This window comes from Lepisosteus oculatus, chromosome 2 (genome assembly GCF_040954835.1).
Source record: "Lepisosteus oculatus isolate fLepOcu1 chromosome 2, fLepOcu1.hap2, whole genome shotgun sequence".
Classification (NCBI taxonomy): domain Eukaryota; kingdom Metazoa; phylum Chordata; class Actinopteri; order Semionotiformes; family Lepisosteidae; genus Lepisosteus; species Lepisosteus oculatus.
Window position 1 is genome coordinate 64,976,388 of NC_090697.1, and position 24,933 is coordinate 65,001,320.

The following is a 24,933-nucleotide window of genomic DNA, read 5'->3' on the forward strand; positions in this document are numbered from 1 at the left end:
ATAGTGAGAAAATAAAATCTGCAAAACGACAAGGAAGTCAAAACAGATCCTGGCAGCTGCGTGACAGAACGTGCAAAACATGTTTTTAATCAGTGAACTGCACCTTATACACAATGAGGTCGTGCTTCCCATCTCGCAGTGTGGTTCCGTCTGCTTTCATCAGTCTGACGAAGGCCATGCCAAACGGCTTCTCTGACTTGTCCCTTGCTGGAGATTGAAAATGCTGTCAGGGCAACATCTGCACACCTCTAGATGACTCTCTGACCCACAGGGCATTTAGACAGTGTGTTATCCTCAGCGATCACTTGACTTCATTCACCACGTGCAGAACATCTGTTTTCAACACTACTCTCACCCCGCGCTCAGGGAACAACCTATTTATGAGTTTTTGCTCATTCAAGACCTGAGAAACGGGAATGTAGGTACACTATACAAGCTCAATTTTCACTCTCACCAGACCACTTCTCATAAGCTCTCTTTTAGTGCAAATTCATTGTCATTTGAACCCCAGATGATCGCCATTGTACACAACCTCTGAAAAAGCCATCCAATCCATAGAGGACAAAAACCCACTGATGTTAAGACGTTCTGTGTTCAAAAGAAGAAAGCCACTGTGTCTTATTGAGACAGGAGAAGGCTGCCATACAGAAAAGCACTCTCTTGTTTGTTTTTTTTGGTCTTGAGCAATCACATTGAGACTCAAGCCTCTACTCTGGCTGAGCCACAGCTCTGGTTTGGGTGAGAATTCACTTGTCACTTAAATTCCTTTAACAAAAGACTAGCGGAAGACTTTAAGATTAAGGAATTGAAAATGTTTTTGTTTTCTTTGGATTTCTAGTTTGTTCCATGCTCACTGTGTCCGCGTCATACAGAGCTGATAGTGTTCAAAGATTTCTGTTCCTAGTGTCAGTAGGACAGGGACAGGTTGAGTATGATTACCACACACGAGGAGGAGTGCTGAATTTGATGCTGAAGTACTAAGCTAGCTAGAAAATAACTTATATTATGTGTTTTTCTAGACTTGGGAACCATATCTCATGCTTTTGCATGTAATGTGAATTTAATTCTCGCTATGCAAAATTTCACTAACAAGTTTATTTTACAGAATGAATTGGGCTTGACAAGTGAGGGATGAGTGTACTGTGTTTTTGCCTACGATATTATTTTGGTCCTCTCCACCCAATTGGCTTGTAAGTCATCACACCACCCTTTGTAGCCGTTTAAATAAAGTACTGTGGTGTAACAATCATAGACTTTGTGTTTAGAACTTCCTCTTATTCACTACAGTGAAGCCCTTCTTGTTCCTGCTGCGAGTTAAAACCTGCATGTTCAACCCTGAGCTTGCTGAGGGAGATGGAGGGGAGCAGGGAACTCACAGTCCTGTGAGGATCGGTGCCGGAACATCAGCCTCAGATGGCATCGGCACACATCTTCAATGGGAATAGCCACCTGGGAGGCCAGAACAGGGAAGCAATGTGAGATGTCGGACTGGCCTGGAGAATTGCACCCAATAGATAGAGACATCAGGAATCACACGCATGAGTGCTACAACATCAGTGGGAACAGCTTCACATTTCTATTGCTGTTCTAGTGCTGTGCATACAGATCCTCAATCCACAAATCCTTTTTCCAGTTTCATTCTAATTTTCTCTTCAGTCTTACAGAAGAATCAAGCAACCAATTCTTAGGGTAGTATGAGTGAGAACTGCCCCAATGTGTGCAGGACACGTATACACTGCATATGCAAAATTGTGTTTACAAAAAAAAAAGTGGTCACCAACAGAAATCCATACAGTTCCTCCGTGAACAAGCCTCATTATGAAATGAGTAATTTGGCATTTATGGAATGCAGAGCTTATCCTGATTTCTGCCTACCTTGACGGTCTCATTCCAGCAGGGCTGCTTGACTTGGTAGTAAATGACAGACTTATACTCCGTAATTCCATCATAGCCAGCCCCAGGAAAAATGGCTTTCTGTCGGAGAAGGAAGAGAAAATCTGAGCACCGATTAACAGCTGCTGGCAGCAGCTCACCGTCTGCTTCCTCCTCTCGTTTTGCATAAATGTGATTTACGCTATGATTTCAAAAGAATTCCCCGCATTCTCTAACATGCTGTGTGTTTGGTTTGATTTGGAATGAAACCACTGGATCAAAGGGACACCTTCTTCCAATTCACATTCAGATCTCTGTCCAGCATCAAGCACCACACGTTGACCACACAACACTTCACAGCAGCCTCCTCAGCTGAGCCCACTGCACCCATTTACAGACAGAGACCATATCTCAGCCTCCTAAAGCTCTGCCTTTTATAGCCAATGGGTTACAGACAAGTAACAAACTGCTGTGGTTGCAAAGTAACCTCTGCAAAATGTTGAAAATTGTTGTTTTTTACTGACAGCTGCATCAAAGAACAATAAAACAATACTCTAACCCATTGCTGAGGAAAACGCCGTTTAAAATGTGATCCATTACAGATAGAAGTTTAACTGCTATAATAACTATAGAATTTAACTAGAACATTTTTAAATGAGAAAGGGAGAAATTGGTCCTAAGAATTTAACATAGGAACTACGTGATGACTTTTTATTCTTTTATTTTGCTAAATTATGAAAGTAATCTTTTGTACAAGTAATTTTTACTTTAATGGATTACTTTTTTTAAGTTTCCCCAAAAGAGTTTAAACCCTTTACCCTGAAAAAGGTGTATATTATTAAAACTGTATAAACTAGCTACTATGACAGCAATAAACAAGTGTCAAGAGTTGCTGTATTACCGATAAGGGCAGGAAAAAGAACTACAAGATTTAAATTCCTTCACACATGTGGATACATTTTCACATATTCGAAGGTAATTTGAAAAGGCACAAAGGAGCTTAATTCAAGAAGTCAGCTGAGGATTAGCTTAATTTAAGGTGTCTTTTTTCTTTTTAGTCTATAAAGATAAGGCAGACATTAAAAAGACATTCAAAATCTGATCACACTCTGCGTAAGGAGCCTGGAATCTAGGGTTCAGAAAAAGAAGAGGGGTCCATGTCTGTTTGGGAAAGTGAGAAAACGGGAAGAGTGAGCAGGGTGATGGGAAACACTGTAGCTTAAGGATTCATCCCCAACTCTGCTCCAGGACAGATTCACATTCTCCAGCCCAGCTGTCAGACTCCTTCAATGAACCAATCATGGGCTGAATTAGTTGTGATTGTTGTTCAATACTTGAACATGGCTATAAAGCTTGCACGGCTGGCCTGTTCTACAGTCATGAAAAACATTAAGGGGTTCACTGTGCAGTGTCCTGGAGACACAATGGGGTCTAGAAGACGAGAGCATTCACGGAGAGGGTTTCTGTTCACCTCCATGGGCAGTCCTTCTTCATCCATCACGCTCATTATCACCTCCACGTTTTTGGGTGTCTTCTTCTTACCCCGATCAAACTCGCCCTGCACCAGTGTCACGTAGATGTCATTGCGCACGTTTCCTAGAATATCAAATGTTAACATTTTGGGTTGTGCCCCCCCTTATGAAATCTTAAAATACACAAAAAGTCTTAACATAGAGATCGAGTGTGTAATACCAGCCTAGTAATAAAATGAGCTTTAATAAAGTGAGCTTTTAAGATCACATGGCCTCAGCTATCATTTCTATGCTGATGACACTCAAATATACTGTACATCCATACCAAACCTGACACTGATGTGACTGTCTCTATTCTATCTAATTGCATCTCTGACATAAAAACTTGGATGGCTCAAAATTTCCTTCATCTTAACTGTGACAAGACTGAAGTCATGCTTATTGGCACCCCCAATCAACTTCGTAAAGCCAATCCTGTAACCCTATCTGTACAGTGCTTTGCGAAAGTATTCGGCCCCCTTGAACTTTTCAACCTTTTGCCACATTTCAGGCTTCAAACATAAAGATATAAATTTTTTCTTTTATGTGAAGAATCACCAACAAGTGGGACACAATTGTGAAGTGGAACGAAATCTATTGGATTTTTGAAACTTTTTTAACTAATAAAAAAATGAAAAGTGGGGCGTGCAAAATTATTCGGCCCCCTTGCGTTAATACTTTGTAGAGCCACCTTTTGCTGCGATTACAGCTGCAAGTCGCTTGGGGTATGTCTCTATCAGTTTTGCACATCGAGAGACTGAAATTCTTGCCCATTCTTCCTTGCAAAACAGCTCGAGCTCAGTGAGGTTGGATGGAGAGCGTTTGTGAACAGCAGTTTTCAGCTCTTTCCACAGATTCTCGATTGGATTCAGGTCTGGACTTTGACTTGGCCATTCAAACACCTGGATACGTTTATTTGTGAACCATTCCTTTGTAGATTTTGCTGTATGTTTGGGATCATTGTCTTGTTGGAAGATAAATCTCCGTCCCAGTTTCAGGTCTTTTGCAGACTCCAACAGGTTTTCATCCAGAATGGTCCTGTATTTGGCTGCATCCATCTTCCCCTCAATTTTAACCATCTTCCCTGTCCCTGCTGAAGAAAAGCAGGCCCAAACCATGATGCTGCCACCACCATGTTTGACAGTGGGGATGGTGTGTTGAGGGTGATGAGCTGTGTTGCTTTTACGCCAAACATATCGTTTTGCATTGTGGCCAAAAAGTTCGATTTTGGTTTCATCTGACCAGAGCACCTTCTTCCACATGTTTGGGGTGTCTCCCAGGTGGCTTGTGGCAAACTTTAGACGAGACTTTTTATGGATATCTTTGAGAAATGGCTTTCTTCTTGCCACTCTTCCATAAAGGCCAGATTTGTGCAGTGTAAGACTGATTGTTGTCCTATGGACAGACTCTCCCACCTCAGCTGTAGTTCTCTGCAGTTCATCCAGAGTGATCATGGGCCTCTTGGCTGCATCTCTGATCACTCTTCTCCTTGTCTGAGCTGAAAGTTTAGAGGGACGGCCAGGTCTTGGTAGATTTGCAGTGGTCTGATACTCCTTCCATTTCAAGATGATCGCTTGCACAGTGCTCCTTGGGATGTTTGAAGCTTGGGAAATCTTTTTGTATCCAAATCCGGCTTTAAACTTCTCCACAACAGTATTACGGACCTGCCTTTTGTGTTCCTTGGTCTTCATGATGCTCTCTGCACTTTCAACAGAACCTTGAGACTATCACAGAGCAGGTGCATTTATACAGAGACTTGATTACACACAGGTGGATTCTATTTATCACCATCAGTCATTTAGGACAACATTGGATCATTCAGAGATCCTCGCTGAACTTCTGGAGTGAGTTTGCTGCACTGAAAGTAAAGGGGCCGAATAATTTTGCACGCCCCACTTTTCATTTTTTTATTAGTTAAAAAAGTTTCAAAAATCCAATAGATTTCATTCCACTTCACAATTGTGTCCCACTTGTTGGTGATTCTTCACATAAAATAAAAAATTTATATCTTTATGTTTGAAGCCTGAAATGTGGCAAAAGGTTGAAAAGTTCAAGGGGGCCGAATACTTTCGCAAGGCACTGTAGATGGTTCTGTACTCAAGCTTCAGTCTAAACTGAAAAACCTTGGGGTGATATTTGATTCTGGCTTAACATTCAACCCACATGTGCAGCATATTGTCAAAACATCCTTTTTTTCACCTCAGAAATATCGCTTGACTACGCCCTATGCTATCACTAAGCTGATCAATGCATTTGTGTTCTCTCAAATTGACTACTGTAATGCTCTAATCGCTGGGGTATCTAAATCTACTTTGAACAAACTGCAGTATGTCCAAAATTCAGCAGCCAGAGTGCTGACCAGGTCTAGTGCAAGTGATCACATTACTCCTATCCTGGAGTCCTTGCACTGGCTTTCTGTCAAATTCCGTGTGGACTTTAAAATCCTCATGCTCACCTATAAGGCTCTGCATGGCTTGGCACCACAGTACCTGTCTGAACTATTATCACCCTACTTCTCACCTCGCAACCTTCGCTCTTCTAATTCTAGTCTCTTAACTGTCCCCCAAGCCCACCTACATTGTATGGGTGACAGGGCCTTCTCTGTTATGCCCCCAAGCTCTTGAACTCTCTCCCCAAGGATATCAGAGAGTCACCTTCTCTAAACTCCTTCAAATCCAGACTCAAAACCTTCTTCTTTAGAAGAGCCTTTAGTTAACTGGTTCCATTCTTCACCCCTCTGCTTTTCTTAGTACCACCATCCACGGTCTCCTCTATATATTTCAATTGTGTTTTATCTTGTGTATTATTTTTATTTATTGTTGTTGTCATTCTGTAAAGCGCTTAGAGAAGCCACCTTTAAAGGTGCTATATAAAATAAAGTTTATTATTATTATTATTATTATTATTATTATTATTATAAAATGGCAGACAAAAGGAGACGTTATACAGTAACCTGTTTTTTTGCATGAATAGGGGACAGGAATATATTTTATATATCCTCTCTGAACACCAGCACCTAAGGGCTGAGAAAAGCTGTTCAATTGGTCTCTTTAGGTAAATATTAAGAGCTGGCTGAAGCATGCAGGGCGCATGGTCCCTCCAGGATCAAGATCGCCCATCCCTGTTGGAGGATGTGGCCTTGAATCAGGGGCCTGAATCACTTGTGATCATCGTGCTCCAGGACAGGGGTCTCTATTCAATTAGTCTTATAGGTCGCCTGCTTTCAAACACTGGCAACACCTACAAGCTATAGAGAAATCAAGCAAGTAAAAATAAGTGAACGCTGGACTTTGAGGGACGAAGAGTTATTAGATTTTAGACCTAAATTATATCTAAATTACACCATTTAACAAATTATCTGTTGAATTGATGAAAATGGAACTGTTCCACATCTTTGGAAATTGATAACTTAATGCTGATCTACAAAAACAGCTGTGTTGGGGCTCTCCAGGGCCAGGGCTGCAGATCCCTGCTCTAGGAGGTTTCTATTTCAGTTTCTGACAGCTGTAGATATAGAATCAAGATATAGAATCGCATAGCTGAAAAATGGCTGCGATCTCAGGACGAAAAGGCTCATCATGGATTTTAAAGCTAGCTGGATCTCCAGGTTGTAGATGCTCATGCACAACTGGAATCACTTCTGGAGGCCTCTAACCTTCATTTTTAAACGTTGTAGCTCTGACAGTGGGGCCCACCTGGAAGAATGATTTCAGGGAAGCCCATTTTCCTCACTATGGCAGTTGTCCTATCCACAAAATGGGGGTAATCCTTCTGAACCTGAGACAAATCCCCTGGGAGAAGCTTCAGAGTGACAAACAGCCCTGGAAGGACAGATGTGAAAAAAGATCAGCACCAATTATAATTTTTGAACATTTCTAACCAATTTCTCTAACTGCTGTTGTTTTCGTAGCCAAAAGTTCATTATTAATACAATAAATTAAAGAATTAAAAACAATTAAGAGTAAGATTTAAGAATTTAAATGAGATGACTGACATGCAAGCTCTAAAGTGGGCTGGGAGATCATTCCACAGCCTTTCTGCAACAAAACAGAAAGCAGTTTCACAAGGTTTGGCATTGAGTGAATGACAGATCCCAGACAGAACCAGTGCAATGAAGTTAAAATAGGAAAGAAGATAATTATGAATTGTAGTTTTAACTTAGATCCAAGCACCTGAGTTCTGATCATATTTCAATTTGTTACCGACATGTTTGGATACACCAGCAAGCATTGAATTCCAACCACCAAGCCTGGCAGAAACATAAGCATGCATCAGCTTCCCTGTAGCAAACTAGGAGATATATGAACAGACATGAGCAATGATGCGCAAAGGAAAAAAAAGACTCATTTATAACACTGCAAAGATTATCCTCAGATGCAAATCTCAGATTAATGTTGACACCAAGATTCCTGACCTGAGTGCTTGGACTGTTTCCACGGCCTACAATAGTCAAACTAAAGCTGACACATATGCTGAGCTGATATGTAGAGTGGAACCACTAATTTAATCAAAAATCAGCTGAAAAACATTTGGGTAATTGTTTATCCAAATTTAACAATCTAAGCAGTGTGACAAGGAAGATAAAGCTTGATTAATTTTAGGCTTTATGCAAAGAGAAATCAGGTAGGAGCCATCACCAGAGAAATTAGAACTGATACCTTATCTAGGATGACTGTGACCCAGTGGAAACACACAGACAATATAATGGGACCAAGACCAGAGCCCTGGGGAACGCCAAATGAGACTGTAGTAATACCTTAGTACAATGCAGAAAAGCACCATGCTGGCTGTACACAAGAAAGCATGGTGAAAGCACGAGAAACATGTGCCTGACGGTGTGAAGCAGTAGGTTTGTGAGCAGGGAGTTGCAGACAGTAGGAATTCCAATCCTATCTGACTTATTAGACTCCCCACCTTGACCCTTGTGGTTGACATCTCGACTGGCGATGACCTTGTTGAAGACGGAGGTCAGGGGCTCATTCTCCCCGATTACTCTGGAGGGAATGAGTGGGGACATGATGAGTTGTCTCTGACGGATATAGGTCTCCATGGCAATCCTGGGAAAGAACGAAAGCAAGGCGCACAGAGAGAGAAAAACAGAAGGAGTGTAAGAGAGAGAGTCAGGGAGAAGAAGAGCAAGGAAGAAGGTGGGAGAGAGAGTGTAATGACAGTGCGGGAGCCAGACGGGGAGAGGGAAAAAAGGAAGGAGCAAATACTGCCAAACCACTGGAACAACGTGCCAACAAACACATTTCTCTGGTACAAAGCAGGTTGGTCATGGGAGCAGTCTGAGCAGGGCTGGAATCACACTGTACCTCACAGATAATTAAGACATCATTAAGGCAACATGCTGGTCCACATCCTAATCCTCCACCCTATCAAATCTTGCTTCACCATTACAGTCAAACTGAACATGCCCTCTGACTACTGTAGGCTGTAGGCTTACCGTCACACAGTTCAATGAAAAGCAATCCAAGATCATTCTAAACACAGATCTTATGGGTTAGGCCAGACCTAACTCAAAACTTTCTGGTATGTTCCCAATGTGTAGAAACTTATTTACAGCCTACATAAGCATAGCTACAAAGTAGCAGTCTTTACAGGTATCCACTACATTCAAAATCAGGCATAATCCATTCCTAGGCTCCAGCATTCCAGTCTGAGGACATTTCACCGGGCACAGGGACTCACTGCTGGAAAGGGATGAAATGCTGCTTCTCTTCATCGTCCACTTTCCCATGAGCAATGTCCGTGATGTCCATCACTGCAAACAAAATAAAAAACCCTGGTCACTAAATTATCACCTCCAAAATGTTCGTCTCTTGCTCCGTGGGAACTGTGGTCTCTCTAATAAGGTTCAGAACACAGGCACGTTTCAGCCACTGGCTTACTGTGTCATCCTGAGCAAGATACTAGACACCCAGGAATGAAGAAGGTTTAAACCTCTACATACAGGTATACCAATATATTGACCTTCAATAGTCAATAAGTGGAGATCAGGAATAATCCAAATAAGTCAGTCAGACTTCAGATAGAACAAAAACCAGAGAACACTGTGGCCTTCTGTGATAGTAGTATGCAAATCCTAAGAGGTACTGATAAAGTTAATTCCAATGAATTGCTTCTTGATCACCAAAACAAAAATAACACCCCAATGGAAATTATATTTAATATTATACTGAGATAAGACTTTAAGAACCAAGATAGGAACATTACTGTAACAAGATGCCCAGCCATGTTAGGTACTGGTCAAAAAACAACTTGAAGTGACGTCAGATCAATGTCCTGCAATGACACATAGTTGTGCATGATTCCCTGTGTATGGGACTTCAATCTTTCAATCGCAGGGTTCAGCACACAGCTCCAAGGTCCTGATCTCCACATAGACCAGTCCCTCACAAGTGATATGAAGCCAGGGCAAACACCTGCCACCTCCCTGCCTAGAATGGCCTAGGCATCCTCTCTCTACATCTGCTCCCACATTCAGACGGATCAGGTGACGCACAACAAAGGATCAAACATGCAGAAATTGAGTAGCTTGGCCTTACGTTACAAAGTCGAGAAACCATGATATGTCTAGCCTCGGGGCTTTGCTTTCTCCCTCGACAGAGAAACAGATGAGTGAAACAAGCTCCCCCCTTCCACTTTCCACTTAGGTCTGGTTCATTTAATCTCCAAACAGGTGGCAGCAGAAAGTATTGCTTCCTGCCCAACTATTGTGAAATGATATCCTTGTCTGAGAGGCAGGGAGCAATTAATTACCTTTTCATTCTTTTAGTAAGGGAAACACAAGGTGTAGCCTTTTGTGAGCCTTGAGAATGAACTGGAGTAGAATAAAGGAATTCGAAAAATCTCGAACAAAACTATTAACAACATTTAATAGTTAATGCTTTTATGAATAAAACAAGTTCAATAAAACTCATAGAGGACAAAGGATATTTGTTGCATTGATTTACAAGCAACCGCAATTAGATCCTTATTCAGCATTTCACTAGGGGAAATGAGAATGAAGTATCATTCAAATCAACACAGATGTTCCAGAATTATCACAATTTAGACAAAAAGACATAACCTGGAATATTCATATGATTAAGGATAAGAACAGATTTCACACATATATTTTTACTCACAATTTCTTCCAAAGAGTTTTATTTAGTAAAGACAAAAAAATCAAAAGGCATGATGTTCTAAACATCCTATATCAATTGAAAACATAACAATCGCTTACTTTTATAAAAAAAATAAGAGCACATGAGAATCTCAGAATACTAAATGGGCCAGATTGTCCAAAAGACCTCTTCTAGTTTGCTACCTTTCTTATCTTTTCGATAATAAGGCTATTAGTGGTTGTTAAGTTTCATGCCGACAGCTTCATTACTCATAGACACATTCAGTAGTATAGCAGGATGCTGTTTGTAGTTCAAGAAATGTAAAAGGGCTCATGCCCAAAGAAAACAATTATATAGAAACCAACACTAATGAGACGCACCACCCTGCCGTGTTAAAATAAGCAACCCTCTCAAAGGAATCATCCATGATCTGACAATGCTGTCCCACTCCATGGTACAATGTCATACCAGCCTTATGGATTTTGTACTGAACTCTATGACACAGCACAGTTTTGTATGTAGCAGTGTGGCACTGTACTGCTTTGCACTGGAGGGGACTGTAGTGCCAGACAGAGCATCGCCTCTTTCTTTGAACCACACCTGCCACACCGAAGGGCCGCCGCAGCCCGCCTGTGTGCTTCTTGCCCTCCTTCAGCTCCATGCAGCCCACGCGGATGATCTGACACACCAGAAAGACGCGCGGCCTGATCAGGTCACTGCTGCTCAGGTCCTGATGGGAGGGAAAGAGAGGGAGATTTAAGAGAGGGGAGGGGGTTGGAGCCAGGGGAAGGAGAGAGTGAAAAGAGGGAGGGGGTGAGAGAATTAGGAAGGAGAGAGGGATATCATGAGAAAAGCAGAGCAAATCATCTTCTACTACAGTACATCTGGAAGGGGTGGGTTGAGCTCTTTACCGTGAAGAGTGCAGGCAGGTTGTTTAGCTTCTCGATCTCTTTGGGCATTCCAGTACTGTCCCAGCGCACCAGGAAGTTCTCACTGCAATAGAAGGAAGTAACTGTATGATTTTTTTTTGCTATTTTACATAACTCATTGCAGCCTTCATTCAGGGTTCTTTAGCCCCAGTAATGGTTTGCCAGTTTACCTGCCTAAGAAACTGTACAGCAGTTATTTATGAATCCTCGGTTCCTAACTGAGTTAATCTGTCTGGAACACAATTTGGGCCCCAAAATGCAGAAATCACTTGTTCAAATCTGGGCTTAAAGTGATTCAAGGATTCAACAAGCAATAGCCCGCAAGCTGCAGAGATTTGCTAATGTTATTTTTTTATTAATTAGCCAGAGTCACTCCATCTTGCCATACCTCTCCTTTTTCTCATGGTAACCCTGTTACTGGGGGGTATACCTTGAATCTTCTCTGTACAGATAAGATGGTCACAACAGTGCCAAACCGGTTTAGAATCGGGGTATAAAAAGATGAATAGCTGGTGATTCCTCACTTTAAAACGAAAAGTCAACGTCCATGTAGTAATCTCTGTTAATGGCAGTATGATTCTAAATGTTTAAGCAACACACCTTGAGCCATCTGTTTGAAACCACTTTCCTTAGTCATGATACAGAATCAATTGCCCAATCATTTCAGAAGAAGAGGTGTCCGCACCCTGCCTGTTACTATATCCTGGGATAATGACAGTTCTACCATGACGCCCTGTTTGCAGTACTATTAGAAGATGTACGGAATGACCTCTGACCTGATGAACTCAGACCGGTCAGGGTCGTACAGTGACATGAGCAGCTCAGCATCCTCCCCGATGTTGCAGACAAAGTTCTTGAGGTTCATGAAGAGGCTGTAAGTGTGCACCACACTGAAGAGGGACTGGCGGCGCATTTCCAGGTTCTGCAGCCGAGACTGGGAAGGAGAGACGGAGAACTCTTCAATGGCATCTCCACAGCACCATTGTGAACAGCCTACCCAACAAGAATAAAGCTGCACATGGACATTCTCTCACAGGTGCACAAGAACATAATTTGTTTTGTTCTGGAAGCTGGGATCTTTTAGAAAAGGTTGGAACAGATTCTCAGACTGATTACTAAGAAATAAAACTGCCAACTTAAAGAGAATTTGGGGGATCTTAGCCTTCTGAAGCAGACACCTGTAAAGTTTTTTTTTTTACCATTTGACTTCCTAAATTTCAGTAGATGGAGGAGATTTGGATGTCCCCGTGCAAAGACCTCTATTGTAACAATGAAAAGAAACAAAGCACATTTCATTGGATGAATTTGTAATACCTCTGCAAAATTCTGGGCAAGTATGGGTCTCGGAGGCAAACTGATTAAGAACTAGTGACTCTAAAAATGTTGGAAAATAAATACATTTCAAAATTAAAAAGTGGGAAATATATCTAGAAAAACATTTGTTATAGCACCTGCCATCCGTAGGCCCTTTACAAACAGGAGGGAACCCACTTCAGCCACCTGTAAAATGCAGCACCCATCTGGGTGATATGTGGCATCTGTTACATGCCAGCAGCCCCACTGCACCGCAGATCGCGTGGAAAACAATTGCTTCACCGACTGAAATAAGAAGGGACTTTACGCAGGCTGGATTTGTAACCCTAAGGTGGAATTTAGTCAAGACACCCTTACTCTTAAGAAATGTGTCCCAAGATGCTTAATGACCAAGTTTTACATCTCATCCAGTGAATTGCACCTCCTACAGCACAGGGTATGCAGTTTGAAAATTCTGCTCCAAAGGGAAGATGGATCAGTAGGTGACACCCAAACCATTTGTAGCAACAACCTTTCTTGGAGGTCTCCCATCCCACTACTACAGGACAGAATGTTCCCTGCCTTGCTTAGCTTCTGAGATCTGACGAGAAGCTACAGGGTTTTAACGCTGCTGCCTACAAGGTGCATTCTAGATGTCCCAGAATTGGCCGGTATGGTGGTGGAAGGTGCCCACCTTCTCCTCCTGGATCCGGTCATCAATGCTGCGCGAGGCCGTCTCATGGGCGCGGAACAGGCTGACAGTGCTGGTTGACTCTGGGTCGAGCGTGTTCCCCACCTCGTCGCGAACCACAAGGTCCAGCCCCAAGATCCTACAACACAAGGCATATCCATGCGGCTCTTAGATGACTTCCCATATCCAGATATACTGGCAGGTCCTCTACTGATTATTGCAATAAAGAAAAAAAAAGGGGCAAAGGAATCAGAGGAAGAGAGAGGGCCAGATAAAATGCAAAGCAGAGACCAAGTGATCTAAAAGAGGAAGCAGCCAGAATTGGTGCAGAATAAAGGCAGACTTTGTCCCACAGTAAAATAGTGCAATCAGAGGACGGAAGTCTTTAACAGGATCTTGGTAGGAGCTCTCACCGGTTGCCGTAGTCGATCTTGGCGGTCACTTTCTTCTTGAGTTCCACCAGGTCATCTTTGGGCAGCGTCCCCGACACGATCTGGGAGCGGTACTCGATAAGGCTGTAGGCCATCTGCTGCACGTGCCGGAACAGCGTGGTCTTGTTGTTCTGTCGAAGACAAAAGGCACATGCAAGCCTGACAAACATGAGGGGGTGTCAGGGCTGCAAACCTTGCAGTTTTGGTTCAACTGACTTGCCAAACAAAAAACTCTCCTATTTTCTTCTGAACATCTTTTTATTTCCAGCCGCTGCTTTTCATGTGGGATGCAGGGGAGGGGGGGTGGGTGGAGGAAGGAATGTTCCAAGGGGGAAAGGGCACGTAACATTTTTAAACCTCCTAGGCAAGGGTATTTTGCTCATGTCACTGTTCAATGCATTGGGTGTCAATTTCAATGTTTTAACTTTGTTTTGAGCAACAAGCTCAGCAGTTTCATAAAACACAATAGGAGTTTTTCAAAAAAAGTTCTTTTCTTCCGTTTTGACGGATAGATGGACGATCTCCGATATCAATTCTGAGCCTTACTAATGCTCATTATAATAATAATTGCTTACACTTATATAGCTCTTTTCTGGACACTCCACTCAAAGCGCTTTTAAAGGTAATGGGGACTCCCCTCCACCACCACCAATGTGCAGCCCCAGCCCCACCTGGATGATGTAACGGCAGCCATAGTGCGCCAGAACGCTCACGCTCACCACACATCAGCGATCAGTGGGGAGGAGAGCAAAGTAATGAAGCCAATTTATAGATTTATAGAAGGCCATGACTGATAAAGGCCGATGGGAAATTTGGCCAGGACGCCGGGGTACACCCCTACTCTTTGCGTGAAACGCCCTGGGAATTTTAATGACCACAGAGATTCAGGACCTCGGTTTTACGTCTCATCTGAAGGACGGCGCCTGTTTACAGTATAGTGTCCCCGTCACTACATGGACTGCAGGCCCCACTAACACCTCTTCCAGCAGCAACCTTAGTTTTTCCCAAGAGGTCTCCCATCCAGGTACTGACCAGGCTCACACCTGCTTAGCTTCAGTGGGTTGCCAGTTGTGAGTTGCAGGGTGATATGGCTGCTGGCTTTGCTTTGCTCATTGCTTCAAGAAACAGCTGGATGAGATCCCTGGATCAATTAACTACTAACAGCCAAATGGAGTAGATAAGGTGAATGGCCTCCTCTCATTTGTAACTTTTCCTATGAATCCTATTGAGTTTTATCAATAGATACAGAAAATTTGCTTTACAGCCAGATACACTAACAGCATGACATTTTATGCCATTATTTATAATCATTAAACCTGCTCCTGGTTGTTCCTTCTTATCTGTAAAAACATGGGGAATGCCCAGTTGCTTGCAAGCCATGTTTATTGGATTATCTCTGGTAACCTGAGCATTTCTTCTTTTTTTGTTTACTTTCCTATTAATTTAAATTAATCTAAAAGGGAATAAATCTTTAACATGTACCGCTGGCCTAAGGATTTGCAAACTATGATACCAATGACAGAAGTACACTGGCTATATCAGCAGCTGTATTCCAAGCCACTACTACCCCCCCATCCCCATGGCAGCTTGGGCCGGGGCAGTAGAGACCCCCACATAAATATGGGGGACCCAGTTATGTCAAGGGAGGGAATGCAGAAGTGACCATCAACATTTTACTTGTGGTCAAGCCAGCATTTTAAATTAATTTCTGCTTCTAAGGCAAAGTTTAAAGTCACCATAAAGCAACTGTGTCGAGTAAGAAAAATAAAAATCCTTTAGAATAACACATCTGATCTGGTGTACATTTCCGATACGTCTATTTATAATGGTCAGGGTGGCCAATCCATCTAAGCAGCTGTCTTTGTCTCTTCTGGACATACAGGTTTGAATTTTACTCTTCCCAAAGGAGCATGTCTTCCCATCTCCATTTATAACAGTATTATGCATTGGCCTGTCCACTAACCACAAACCCCCAAAGTCTTGATGGCTTTCCATTGATCGGGCACATTAAGCCACTAACAAACAGACAGCTGTTATGTGTGGATTTTGGGAACATCTGGTTATTCCATATGGAATAAAAACTGGTTTCAACCCAGGACCTACTTTATTTGTATTATGGTCTGTACTGTGTGAGTAGGAAATGTATGTCACAACAAATACTCACCACATAGAGCTTGTGCCAAATCTGTGCCCATTCCCTCAGGGTGGCACCCAGCTCATGTACCAAGGGGACATCGGCAGGTATCACTGTCTCCTGCTGTCTGGAGGGGCCATTAGAGAGTAGCAAAGTGTCAAGAGACAAAGGCAAAAATGTCTATGGTGAAGGAGGAGGACTACAGACAGGGCACGGAAAATCCCAAACATCAAAAACATTGAAACTTCTGCATATTTTAAATATATTGCAAATATTAAATGATCCATGAAACTGTTTCTTTTCCATTTTCAGCATTTAACTTGCCAAGTTTCAAAATAGAGTCACCAGACAGAACCTTACACTTTTTTCTTCTTTTATTTTGCTTAAATGCCTTGCTCCTGTTTATATCTAATATTTGCAACATTTATTTAAGAATTTGCCATAACAAGGAAATAATAGTTAAAGCATCTATTTTTGTCAACAACTAACAGTAACTTATATGAGAAACTCAAGCAGCATAATTACATAATATTCTTCATTTCAGCCTTACAGGGAGCGGGGATGTGATGCCAGAAATAACCAGCACAATCCTGGCAGCCTGTTATACCCTGTACTTTCTTCCTATATTAAAATCAGATAGGAGAGATGGAAAACGGAGTGTGCCAAAAAACTGGACCAAACATATTGTGGGGCTCCTTTCTTCTCTAAAAAACCTTATTTCTTCTTCAAAAAATTTCAGACACATCTGTTATTTCCCAGATGGTATACTTAATACTAAATAAAAATGTCAGATTCAATTCTTGATACTTCAGTCTTAGTTAACTATTTTCTCAACATCACCCTTACTTTTCACATAAAGGTAAAGCCTGTCGCTAAAACTGCAGCCCTCAGGGGAGGGAAATCAGAAGGAAAACCAGCAGATTCTGTATAAATCTGCTGCTGTTAAGGCTGGGAGTACGCTTTTGCAAAATAAGTCACCAGGTCCCAAGCACTGGGATCCTTGATGACTCATTTAGATCATAATTAGGACTAACTCACACCCACAGGACTAAAGGACATCTCTGCTCATTATAAGATGCTCATCAGTTCTTAGGTTTTCAACAGTTGTGTTTTTCTTTAAGTTCCTGCAGGTTCACTGCTACAGTTCAAGATGGGAAGGCTGTAGTTTTTACTTGAGATTCTCTATAAGTATAGCAGTATACTGCAACATTTGTCCTGCAGAGGAGTCTGTAGGCGTATTCAATCAGCGGCTCATGTTGATTAGACACACTCACTCACTTAAGCCAAAACACGACTCTGTGAGGAAAGAGAGCTGAAATGGCATGACCCTCTGAGATCCCATTAGAGTCAGACCAGGCCTCCTGAAATTAAATCTTACCCTGTTCCCTCTACTTTAGCCTCCTTCAGGTGAATGTAGGAAGCTGGGAAAATGCCCTATGGAGGAAATCACAGGAAGTCATGTCAGAAATCTAGATTCATTCCTTTTAGCGGAAGGAAACAATTCAAACTTTCCTTGCAAGGACCAGTTTAAACTCTCCTGCTGTTTAACCATAAGGAGTCATCCATACGATTCAAAGCAGGGGCTAGCATGAGCAAGCACACATTTTTTTAAAATCTGAAATTGACAATTAATACGTTTTATCCACTCAATTTCTGATTCATTAATCATTATGTATGACTCAGTCCACAGGCTGTAACTCCTAGTATTACTTGGGAGTGAATGAGACACAGAGACATTCTCCTCTAACACGCTCACCTGCTAAGCCGCTCGTCATGTTACACCTTGGAAACCTTACAGGCTCTCCAGCATCCTGCAGGAGAGTTCCTGTTTGCTGGAACGCCAAGACAGCCCTAGGCCACTAATCCCACCCTGACATCAGAACCAAAGTGATTACCTTGTGCTCTAAGAAAAACCCTTTACTGGTGTAGCCAACAAGAAGATTCAACTGCAGATTTTTTTAACCTGTCCAACATGTATGTTGGCCTACAAAAGCTTACCAGCAACAAGCACAAAGCATTCTCGGAGCAGCTGCCAGAAGCAAAAGACATTCTGACGACATGACAGTCAGGGGAAGGTGGGAGCTGGAGGGAACCAAAAAAGCAAAACAGAATATACCTTTTTCGATTTGTCCCGCAGTGTGTAGCCTCTGTACCACCCTGTGTGAACAAGAGACAGAGGGTGAAGAGAGGAGCAGTAGGATGGAGGGAGAGGGATAAAGAGGTGTATGCAATTAAAATGAAGAAGTGATAGAGAAGAAGATGGGAAGAAACACGAGATTATGTCCAGTGTTTATAACAAATCTGAGTCCACAGCAAGAGGAAAGTTTTCAGGTCATCTCAATAAACCATGGCTTTCCCTTTGCTTGGAAGGTATGGATTTCTCTGCGCCCTCACCTTCAAAGGTCTCCAGGATGTGAACTGAGTCGCCCACTTGCAGGCTAAGTCCATGCTCCACCTTGGCATTGTAGTTGTAGATGACTGTAGGGAGCAGAAGGAGAGAGAGGGTGGTGAGTGATTCTAACTAGAATGAATTAGGCCAATACCCATGACAAATCTGGATACAAAAGAGAGCAATCAAATACTGGTTACACCTGAGAAACAGTGACCAGAATTTGCACCACCACAGGGCCCTGCTGAGCCAAGCTGGTCCTGAAGCTCACCGACACTAACCAGCCTAAGGACAGCACAGCTAAAACAACATTAATCAATATTAACCAAATCACAACACAAGCACAGCACCCACGGGAACCCACTGGAATACAGATACAGAAGCACAACACAAACTACTGCTATAGTATACATTGTATACTGTATAATGCTACAGTATTCTAAACAGACAATACACACTAGCTGAATATCTGACAAAGGTAAGAAACAGTAAGGAGAAAAAGACCCTAATGAAGTACAGGCTCGGTGACCACAATCTGGCCAATGAAACTGGGCGACACAGACAGACCTGGCTGCCCAGAGAGGACAGGCTGTGGTCCCACTGCCAGCGGGGAGAAACAGAGATATAGATGCACACTCTGCTATAGTATGAGAAATACTCCGGGATTGGACGAACCTTTTTCTCTAAAATAACTAACCTAATCCCAGAATTCCCACACCTCCCAGAATCAGAGCAGCTCCCAATCCTATTGGGCACAGTATGTGGCGGCACAGTATGTGATCTCCTGTCAGAGCCTGAGGAGCAGTGAGTCTGTCTCCCAATAGTTTTCTATGTGTTGTATGTAAACATCCTATGATGTGTTTGCACTGTAAATGTTTGTAGATGTTGTGTTAATTGTATATGATTTGGCAACACTGTAATTCAGCAGTCATGCCAATAAAGCTCTGAATTGAAATGAGCTGGATTGTAGGAAGAAGGATATTGGAGGGAGGTGGCAGCATGAGAAAGAGAGCACAGAGGTGAGAAAGGGAAGGGTGACAGAAAGTGAGATAAGGGACGTTTGGAAAAATGATAGAGTATAGAAGAGAGCAACCTTTGCAAAATATGGTCCAGTGGTAAAAAAAAATCTTTCACAAAAAGCTTGATTTACATTGCGCACGGTATTGCTTCATAAACTGAAAGATTACAGCAATCTCCTCTTAGTAAACTTGAAAGGACATTTTAACACCCCTCCGCCCCGCACACACACCCCTCAGTCACTCAGTGTTTAAGTCCGCTGATGTGGTTTTGTTGCTCTTACAATGTGTTTTCACTAAGAAAATAAAACCAACAACTGGTTCGCTGTAATTGAAGTGCTGCTGTCAGGAGAAAAAAAAATCATTCTGTCTTCTTTTCTCAGGCATTGGCTATAAAAATGGGAGAAAAAAAATCGTTCAAAAACAAAACAAACCGTGCCGGGCTGTATCATTAGCCAGCCGTGAGGGAGATCGCCCAAGCCGAAGCCACAGTGGGCTCAGATAGATGAAGGACAGATGGACTTGACTCAGCAGCTTATTGTAGAAAAAAACACGCATCAAGGAAGAAAGAAATACACCAATGGCAGAGATCATCCCTTATTATTATTTCCTTGTGCCTTCAAGCTTGCAGACTGACTATGAGACTATGACTATGCCAGAACCAATGTGAACAGCAGGAGATGACACTGAACCCGGCCATTGCTTCTTTCCTGACTCAACAATTTCTGATTTGGAGGAAGCTAGGCTTTTACTAGAGCGCTTTCAACGCCACAGTACTTAAAAGATCCATTTTTCTGTCTCATTTGTTTTTTTTTCTCTCATTTCGCTCTGCCAAAGAAGATCAAACAGCACGAGGCACTAGGAATCTTTTGTGTCCACAGTTCTGCCTCTCGTTTCATTATTATCCCAGTTCTCTGGTGTTTAAATCCTATTGTTGTTTGCTGCTCTACAGGTAAAGCTTTTGTTAGGACGAGTTCACGTGCCTGTGAGGTACAGAAGTGGATTTTTTAAGCAGCTGGAAAAACATACTGTAACTATACCGAGCACCAAAAGAAACTAATTTTTACCTGCAACAAATTCAGACTTTACCATCGGCTAAATGGCTTGTGTCACATCTGTTACAGAAATGTCACTTAATTATGCCGATTTACACTGGTTCTCACCTAGGATGATGAACGGGGAATCTAAAGTCACAGGCTGGTAACTGTGTGTGACCACCGCTGAAATCAATACAAGCTCATCATCAGTAAGGCAACATCTGTGAAGCCCCATTGCCTTGTGAGATTTTGTCTCACTCATTATTAGATATGTAATAATCATGTACCAGTTTACTGGTCTCTGATTCATAGATGCGACACGCTATTTCAGCTCAAAAGGGGCTCAACTATTGTGAGGGCATCCATCTATCCAACATCTGGCAAAAGAGCTGTTATTGCCCGAGCAGCATGAGGGACATGTGCTGTCCAGCTGGAATGTTCTCCTGGCAGGAAGGACCCAGGACTTGATTTCTGGAGCACTGAGCAGTCAGGTTGCCATCAGTCACGAAAAGTGGAATCTCTAGCTACCAGACCAACATACTCAAAACTCCCCATTGACCTGCCAGATCACTGTCCATCACTGACAGGCCGTGTTCATCCTGCCAGAGAGCAATGGAGCACTGACTGGTTACCCTCTCATATACTGACAGTGCAAAGGGCTTGTCCTTTTGATAAGTGGAGAACATTAGTTCCTTTACTTTTTAACATTTAACAGACTGATTCACCTCATTCCATGTGCCCAATTAAGTCTCTCACTTACGAGGTGATACAATACTTATGCATCAAAATCACTCTTGTGTGACGAATGATCAATTAGTCAAAATAACGACTATAATAGCAAAAAGCCATCAATTTTATTTTTCTAGAAACATGTATGCATGGACAGTTTAATAAATGTCTTTTGATAGTAAGTGTTGCATGCGTATTACGTTATTGCTTGAGGTGTATGAGCAGATCCCACTGGGATTAACACCCCTGATCATACAAACAGTCCCCTGGGATCTATAATGTCCAAGTAGCAGAACTTTGGTAAGTCTCAGCCATAGGATGGCACGCTCTATAGCATGGTGTCTCCTGTCATCTTACTAGGACATCAGTATTTGTCAATTCTGGCCCAGAGAGAAGAGCGCCTCTTACTGGTCCACCACTTACAGCAGCAACCTGGTTCTCCTCTGTTAAAGGTCTGAAGTGCCCATTTCCAACCCTACACACACACACACACCAATATTTTTGGGGTAAAGGAAATATTAGACTCAACAGAGCTAGTTGACTAGATATTCAGTGGCAGCCAGGCCTACACCTCTCCCCCTCGCAGGCTGGGAGGCTCGGCCCACGCCCCCTGGCCAGGCTCTGGAAGACTGGGCAAGTCTGCCACTGTGGTTGCCTGTCTGCCTGCACACACACACCCCTCCTGCTCCCTGCCCCAGCTGCAGCAAAGAGGGTCCTGTCCGGGCCTGTCGCTCGCCGTTCCAGCTGCCAAAAGCGGGAGCTGGCTGCAGGCTTCGACTGGCTTGGCTTCTCGAGGTGCATGAAGAATACCATTCCTCTCTTAGAACCATTGTTGTGCACAGATTCTTACTCGCTCCCTTCAAGAGAACCCCTTCACCTCTCTAACCATCTTTCAGCGTTTGAATGAATCCGAGACACGGATAAAGGGCCTCATTTTATTTTATTTTTTAAATTGGACGGCTTTTTGATATTGATTACATCTTTCTGTCATCATTTTAATTGATCATTTCTCACTGGCCATGACTTGCAAAAACAACATATACAGTACAAAGTAAAATAATTGACTGCTTTCATCTTCTAAGGGCCTCATTTTCTTGCTTCATTTACTAACACAAACTGAATGGTAAAGCGTTTCCTTCCAGCTGAAATCACAGCAATGGCCCTCAAACACATGAGGAAACACCCCAAAGTTTCAGTAAACACACAGAGGGTGACAGCCTCTACACAATCAGAAAGCACACATCTCACATGAAAGGCAGCAGCGGTGGGCATCACTGCTGCTCCAGGCCAGGAGGACAGGTGACCGGTGGCTGTCCTCATGACTCTCATTCAGTCTGGTGCACAGTGCTGGATTTCTCATTTCGCACTGTAGGCACAGTGCCTAGGGCCTATCAATTTTTTAGGACTTACGAAGGAGGGAAACACTAGTGACTTACTAAAAATGAGCTGAAACAACATGCTTGCCATCGACTCTAGGTGCCCCAAATCAATAATCAGACGCTATGCAGCGGCTGTTCTAGAACCTAGAAGTATCGAAGTGATGGTCACTCGACTCGCTCCATCGATCGTGTGGTTTAGCATTATAATAGTTTGAAGTGCCTCATGTTAATTGACGAAATTCAATTGGCGTTTACCCCTCTTTTTAGCACATTTCGGAGTGAAAGTGTCTAGGGCCTAGGAACACCAAAATCCGGTCCTGCTGGTGCAGCAAGTGAGCTGGAAAACCCCAGAGGCTCAGTAAGTGTCATTTCAGCTCGGTGAGGGGAGAAACAGATCCAGGGTTGATACCAATGACACAATCCAGTCAGCGTTTTAAGAGCTGAGAGCAAATTTAAAAGTGTGACTGAAACGGGAAGTTGGAATCAATCAGCCTTCGATTACAAACAAAAACCAGAAGAAACAGAGGTAATCCCCCAACCCACCCCAGCCCCAGCACCAGGGCTGTTATCCCCTGTTCTAGACCATTCAGCTCTTTCAAGTTGAAACAGTTATTGAAGGCCATCAGCTGTGCGTGTTTTCATGTCAAGGCTGGAATATAATTAAAAAACGGACATCAGTTTGAGTCCCAGACAAATACTGACATTCCTAGCATTCCTGCAGGGGGACAGAATATTCTAAACCTGACTCCAGATTTTTCCTCTGTAATTCAGCAAAGCTTTTAGGGATATGCACGTCGCCACTTAACCTTCGCTCGTTTTTCTTTAGATTTAGTTTCCAACGAAACGCTCTCTGCAGCTTCAGGGGGGTCAATCAGCCAAACCCATTTATCCTACAAGGTGCCCCACACATGAATCACATCGTGTCCCAATCCACGCCAATTCTGGAGCCGACTTCCGCCTCCCCCTGCTTCCGCGTCTGCAAACTCAATGGGGGTCAAGAGACTGCACAGGCCCCCTCAGGATCTCCACGGACTCCAACGTCACACCCTGCAGACGAGAAGATTAAGTGCCACTCCAACATTGCTGACAACGCGGGCCAGGACTACTGCCCTTCAAGATGATGTTTACTGATGAGCGCGTCCTGCCACCGCACGTGGGCTAAATCCATCGAAATCACCACCTGAGGACGTGTGACAGGGGAGGCAAAAGCAAGGATGGAGACCAAGATGTGGATTTTATTTTTCCCCCACATAATCGTCGTTCAGGCTCCGACAGGAGACGGGAAAGGAATCCAGGGCTCGGGGCGGTGTGCACAGAGGCTGACGCCTCGCACATTTTTGGCATGTTTCGCATTGTCCTGCCGTTGCCAGTGATGTCTGCAGCGTGCAAAACACGTTTTCAAACAAAAATCCAATAAAAGTCGAACGGCTCGCACTGGTGCCAAACATCCAGCCGGCACATACCCTCCAGCTCCTGAACTCCCATGTCAGCTGAATGAGCTTGATATGTTTCCTATAAAAAAGGCAGCATTTAATGAACTGGATTCTTTTAAAACGTTTGCCTTTATTTTACATGAATTCTTCATATCTTCCGAGCTAGTGCCTTATGTTGTATTGTCTCGCAGTTACATCTGCAAAGCTGACCCGATGTTTAGTCAGTTTGACCTCTGGCAGGAACAGTGGGTAGCTGATAATTAAACAGTGATATCAATTTATCAAAAGGTGCAAATCAGCACTCAACTGTTTCATTTTAAAGGGGCTGTAAAATTGTCTTTGTCTGTGGTAACCAAACGACTACAAGCCAGATCGTCATCTTAGTACTGTAAAAGTTGATAAATGCCAAACTGGGAGGAAACAGCACAGATCTGGCACAGAGAAGGAAAAAAAAATATTATGTGTACTCAAGGCACTGGATGAATTTTATTTAGACAAAAAGAACAAATCAACAGCAACGAAGAACCACTTTTGCTGCTTGGCTGAAACATAAAGATTGTCTTTCAAGGTCACATAAACTGAAAGCAAAACCTATGTTCAGCATCTGACCTTTTCTCTGCGCTTGAAAGATTGCGGTCCTTATTGATTTCAGTCACAGCATGTGGAAATAGTTTCACTTTGTGGTAGAAAGTCCGTAATCCCTCTTTAAAGTGTATTAGCAATGACGTCAACCACAACAGCTGGGATACTGGGATACTGCATCTCCAGGAACTCCAGCAGGCCCTTGAAAGTACACAGTGTACATTCGGAGAGTCAAACCATAATTACAAGTAATGTGTAAATAAAAAGCCTGGTAGCTCTTGAACTGGGCTTCATAATTGCCAAAATCAGCAGAATAGAATGATAAGAGATGGTGAATGGGTGGGGGGAGCCCCGGATTTCTCTTGAAGAAGCCTGATTGCACAAGTCTTGTGCGAACA

General features: G+C 42.9%; 1 protein-coding gene across 2 annotated transcripts in view; it reads right to left on the bottom strand.

Annotated features, from left to right (window-relative positions):
• dock5 (dedicator of cytokinesis 5) overlaps positions 1-24,933 on the bottom strand; it is a 76,229-nt gene that overhangs the window by 38,098 nt on the left and 13,198 nt on the right. The window contains exons 2-17 of one of the 2 annotated variants that reach the window (XM_015343035.2): positions 18,365-18,448; positions 18,087-18,127; positions 17,349-17,404; positions 16,001-16,097; positions 13,819-13,967; positions 13,409-13,544; positions 12,198-12,355; positions 11,404-11,485; positions 11,093-11,222; positions 9,075-9,147; positions 8,298-8,377; positions 7,079-7,204; positions 3,344-3,468; positions 1,876-1,974; positions 1,377-1,449; positions 104-207 (exon numbers count right to left, since the gene is read on the bottom strand). In XM_015343035.2, coding sequence (XP_015198521.1) covers positions 104-207; positions 1,377-1,449; positions 1,876-1,974; positions 3,344-3,468; positions 7,079-7,204; positions 8,298-8,377; positions 9,075-9,147; positions 11,093-11,222; positions 11,404-11,485; positions 12,198-12,355; positions 13,409-13,544; positions 13,819-13,967; positions 16,001-16,097; positions 17,349-17,404; positions 18,087-18,127; positions 18,365-18,448 — 1,613 coding nt within the window. Of the gene's footprint in view, positions 1-103; positions 208-1,376; positions 1,450-1,875; positions 1,975-3,343; positions 3,469-7,078; positions 7,205-8,297; positions 8,441-9,074; positions 9,148-11,092; positions 11,223-11,403; positions 11,486-12,197; positions 12,356-13,408; positions 13,545-13,818; positions 13,968-16,000; positions 16,098-17,348; positions 17,405-18,086; positions 18,128-18,364; positions 18,449-24,933 lie in introns of both variants that reach the window. The other variant, XM_015343028.2, reaches the window with a different exon arrangement.